General features: G+C 49.5%; 1 protein-coding gene across 1 annotated transcript; it reads left to right on the top strand.

The window, feature by feature from the left end:
- Nucleotides 1-962: 962 nt before the first annotated feature.
- Nucleotides 963-2,426, top strand: LOC100662267 (melanoma antigen preferentially expressed in tumors-like). The gene has a single exon (XM_064293127.1). The coding sequence runs from the start codon at nucleotides 963-965 to the stop codon at nucleotides 2,424-2,426; it is 1,464 nt and encodes a 487-aa protein (XP_064149197.1).
- Nucleotides 2,427-5,186: the final 2,760 nt, after the last annotated feature.

Here is a 5,186-nt window from a genome sequence, read left to right as displayed (position 1 = left end):
ATGTGCCAGAAAATGTGGACCCAAATGCCGATCGATTTGATAGAGTTGACAGATTCATGAAACAGGGAGACGTTTTCGTGACATACGTGTGGGGAAAAAAAGAAATAAGGCCCCTAGCGAAAACTCTCACTCGTTTTCTGACTAGCAACCCCACGACCGTTCCCCGGGATAACCCAGATGATGGTGAAACTTCCACAAGTTCAAAGGGGAATGTCTTTTCTACTCAGAAAATGAGTGAGAGGAAAAGGAGGGAGCCGCTGAGGCCATCCTAGGACGATGTAGGCTTGACCGGTGGGGAATGGTGTTGGGTAAGGTGGTGTGCGAACTGAGCTGTGCCGTGATCCTGAGTAGTTCGGTAGATCGTTTCTTGTTTGGCAGTTACAGACTAACGCAATCATCTCCATGATGAGATGGAAGATTACGCACTGACTTCGGTGATGAGATCTGCCCTGAGCAGCCAATCAGTTGAGAGGGGGATTTGTTGGAGGGGGGTGTGTGTGCGTGTGTGTGAGTGGCCTGCCTCCAGTATATAGGGGGCTGTTCGTGCAAGGCTGCCTTCACTCAGGATCCCGCATCCAGCTCGTCACCAGCTGCCCTGCGGTTCTTGGGACTTGAGGCAGCCAGCGGCGGTCTTCCCTGCTGACGTCGGATTCCTGCTCCTTTGCGGCCCGTGAGCCTGTTGCAGCGGTCTGGCCAGCAGATCTTGGGTTCTTCAGCCCCTGCAGCTACGTGAATCAGGAGAAGCCTCCAGCCTGACATCTGACCCATGAACTTTGGACTTGCCAGACCCTACCACCGTGGCTTGAAAGCAGACAGGTTTCTTTCTAAAGGCTTCTGAGGAGCTAAGGAGGGACCCAGAACACGGAGTGCTGGAGTCATCACCTTGGCTCTCCCCGAGGCCTTAGAAGACCCTTCCCGCCCAGCTCAGGTCAGGATTGCTTTTGGAGCACATATCGATCGGCATGAGCAGCCGAAGCCCAGCCAGGCTCTTGGACCTTGCCAACCAGAGCCTGCTGCAGAACGAAGCCTTGGCCGTTGCCTCTCTGGAGTCACTGCCCGCGCAACTCTTCCTGCCCTTGTTCCTGGAGGCTGTTGCTGGGAGACACAGCGAGACTCTGAAGGCAATGGTGCGGGCCTGGCCCTTCAGCCACCTTGCCCTGGGGGCTCTGATGAAGGCTCAGCAGCCTCAGCAGGACATCTTAAAAGCTGCGCTGGATGGGCTCGATGACCTGCTTGCCCACAAGATCCGCCCCAGAAGATGGAAACTGCAAGTGCTGGATTTACGGCTGAATGCTAGTACCAACTTCTGGGACATAGCGCCTAGAACCTGGGACTGGTCCTCCGTGCGCTCATTCGAGGAGCCGGAGGCCGCCCAGCCTAAGACGAAGAGGCCAAAAGTGGACGACTCAAGGAAGGAGGAGAAAGAGCTCTTGGCCCCTGTGCAGGTGCTCCTAGAAGACTTTTGTCTCCAGAAAGCCACCCCCGATGAATTCCTCACCTTCCTCATGAAGAGGGTCAAGCAGGGAAAAGGTCTGCCACAGCTGTGCTGTAGGAAGCTGGAGTTTCTTGATATGTCACTCGGACACATTCAGAAGATCCTGAGAATGGTGCAGCTGGACTGTGTCCAAGAGGTAGAATTGAATGGCCACTGGGACCTGCTCACCCTGGCCAGCTTTGCTCCTCACCTCAGCCAGATGGTGAATGTGAGCAGACTGCGCGTCTCTCACATCATGACGATCTCCTTCATTCCCTGGGCGGCGGAGGGAGTGGACAAGCTACTTTCCCAGTTCAGCGCTCAGTTGCTCAGTCTGCACCAGCTCCAGGAGCTCCACCTAGACTCTGTCTTCTTCCTGGAAGGCCGCCTAGACCAGGTGCTCAGGTGCCTGAAGAGCCCTTTGGTGACCCTGTCGCTGACTAATTGCTTGCTTTTGGAGTCTGACTTGACCCACCTGGCGTCCTGCCTGAACACCAGCCACCTAAGGTACCTGAATTTGAGTGAGGTCAACATGATGGCCTTAAGTCCCGAGTTCCTCCAAGTTGTGCTAGAGAGAGCCTCAGCCACCCTCCACCGCCTGGCATTAGATGGGTGCGGGATCAGGGACTCCCAGCTCATGTCCATCTTGCCTGCTCTGGCCCACTGCTCCCAGCTCACCAGCTTCAGCTTCCGTGGAAACCCAGTCTCCGTGGCGGCCCTGCAGAGCCTGCTGCGGCACACCGTCCTGCTGAGCAGGTTCAGACTCGGACTTTTTCCTGTCCCTCTGGAGTGCTATGTGGGCCTCCAAGGCACCGTCGACCTGGGCAATCTTCGACGCTCTCTGGCCGAGCTGAGACTGATACTGCAGGACTTAGGGCGGCCCAATTCGGTCTTATTGTTCAGCGACAGCGCCTGGACCTATGATGTGATTCTCCTCTATTGCGTGGCCTGATGTCATTTTCACTCGTGCTTTAGACGAGGGCTTGCAGGGCAGACGTGTTTCTCATGAAACAATTCATACACATATTGTGTTGTGACATTTATCGCCAAGCCCACGGTACGGCAACACTCTCCCTTTCTCCACCTCGGGTATCCCGTTACCGGCTCTCCTGTCACCCCCTGCCTTCTCATTCGTGCCCCTGGACTGGTGTGCCCATTTGGTCTCCTTTGGTTTGAGGGTCAGTGGAATCTTTGGCTGAGGGGTGAACTTCGGGAGTGACTTCCATACTGAGTTGAAAGGGTGTCCGGGGGCCATCGACTCGGGGTTGTTCTAGCCTAGTAGCCTTGAAGTCCAAATTCAGGGCACCAGCTCCGGGGAAGGCTTTCTCCCTCTGTTGGCTCTGGAGGAAGATCCTTGTCATCAGTCTTCCCTTGGCCTGGGAGTTTGTCCGTGCAGGAAGCCCGGGTCCAAAGCACACGCTCTCTTCCCAGCGCTGCTTTCTTGGTGCTGTGACGTCCCCGGCTCTCTGCTCGCTCGTCTCTCCTTTCATCTCTTGGAAGACAAAAGGTGACGCAGGCCCTCCCCAGGGAACCTCTCTTTCCATTGGGATCAGGATGTGATCTCAGAAAGGGTTTTACATCCCACCCTAAGCCTCCTCAACAGGGCCCAATGCTGCCTCGTTCGGCAGGGCCAGAGATTAGAATTTCCAACACATAGGCCAGTTGCATCATTCACAAAATGGAGGACAGCATCCTGGCAATCGTGGCCTAGGCAAAGTGACACACATCTTCTAGGGGGACCAAAGTGAACCCCCGACACTCTGTTCTGCCCGTCGAGCTACATGTTCTCCGAGACCACGGTCCCCAGCTGTCAGCCGAGTCATTCGCTCCCTCAGGGAGTTTGGGTGTATCTAGGAATCATCCATGACCTTTCCTTGGTCAAGCTGTGCTGCTCTCCCCAGTAGTGTGTCCAGCCTACCAAACGAACAAGCAAAGAAACAGACAAACCCCCAACCAAACCCGTTGTTCTCAAATGGTTTCCAAAGTGAGGGAGCCACTGAGGGGCATGTAGGCTTTACAGGTGTGGAATGGTGATGGGTAAGGTGGTGTGCGAACTTAGCTGTTCCCTTATCCTGAGTGGTTCGGTAGATGTTTTGTAGTTTTGCAGTCATGTAATAGTACAATCATCTCCATGATGAGATCGAAGATTACAGACTGACTTCCGTGATGAGATCTGCCATGAGCAGCCAATCAGTTGACAGGGGAATTTAAAACAGAAAGCAAATTTTATCAATCGCAAAATGGATGACAGCGTACTGGGAATTGTGGCCTAGCCAAAGTGGTACAGATGTTTTTTAGGGACCAAATTCGATCCATGACACTCTGCATTGCCAATTGAGCTACATGACCCCTGAGACCAACGTCTCCAACTGTCACACCAGTCATTTGTTTCTTCAGGGAGTTTAGATGTATCTATGCAGGATCCATGGCTTTCCTTGTCAAGTTGTGCTGCTCTCCCCAGTCTGTTGAGATATCATGTATGTCATTTCTTCTTCAGTTTATTTGCTTCCTCTCTTGTTTTCCTTTTGTCAGTTTGACCAGTCGTTTATGGATTTTGTTCATCTTTTCAAGGAACCAGCTTTTGTTCTCATTAACTCTTTCAGTTGTTTCTCTATTCATTATTACATTTAATTCCGTTCAAAGTTTTATTTGCTTTTTTTTGTGGTGTCGCAGGGCCTGTTTTGGTGCTGTCTTTCTATTTTTTCGTGTTGTAGGTTAATGTTTTGATTTTGTCCTTTTCTTCTTTTTGGATGTGTGCATTTATCTGTATAAATTGACCTTTGAGCACTGGTTTTGCTGTGTCCCAGAGTTCTGGTAGGATGTTCTTTCATTCTCATTTGATTTTGTGAATTTCTGTATTCCGTCCTTAATTTCTTCTATAACCCACTAGTTTTTGTTTTTCAGTTTTCCTGTACTTGATTTTTTTTCCCTTGATTTTTCTGTTATTGATTTCTACTTTCATGGCTTTATGGTCAGAAAAGATATTTTGTAATACTTGGATGTTTTGGATTCTGTTAAGGCTTGCTTTATAGCCTAATACATGGTCTATCCTGGAGAATGTTCCATGTGAGTTGGGAAGAAAGCATACTTGGCTGCTGTTGTGTGGAGTTTTCTGGATATGCCGATGAGGTGAAGTTGTTTGATTGTGGCATTTAGATCTTCCGTGTCTTTATTGAGCTTCTTTCTGGATGTTCTGTCCTTCACCGAAAGTGGTGTGTTGAAGTCTCCTACTATGATTATAGAGCTGTCTGTCTCACTTTTCAATGCTGTTAGAGTTTGTTTTATGTATTTGAAGGCCTGTCATTGGGTGCATAAGTATTTAATATGGTTATAGCTTCCCGGTATACTGTCCCTTTAATCATTCTGTAGTGTTCTTCCTTATCCTTTGTGGTAGATTTAGCTTTAACGTCTGTTTTGTCAGAAATTAATATTGCCATTCCTGATTTTTGTTGTTTGCTTGACGTATTTTTTTTCATCTTTTGACTTTTAGTTTGTTTGTGTCTCTAAGTCTAAGGCATATCTCTTGGAGGCAGCATACAGATGGATCATGTTTTTTAAATCCATTCTGCCACTCTCTGTCTCTTTATTGGTGCATTTAGTCCATTTACATTCAGCATAATTATAGATACGTATGAGTTTTTTTTGATGAGTTTAGTGCTGTCATTTTGATATCTTTTTGTGTGTGTTGTTGACAGTTTCTTTTTCCCACTTA

The sequence above is a fragment of the Loxodonta africana genome, chromosome 11, assembly GCF_030014295.1.
Source record: "Loxodonta africana isolate mLoxAfr1 chromosome 11, mLoxAfr1.hap2, whole genome shotgun sequence".
Taxonomy (NCBI): domain Eukaryota; kingdom Metazoa; phylum Chordata; class Mammalia; order Proboscidea; family Elephantidae; genus Loxodonta; species Loxodonta africana.
Note: the sequence above shows the minus strand (reverse complement) of the source record. Positions and strands in the feature narration are given on the sequence as shown.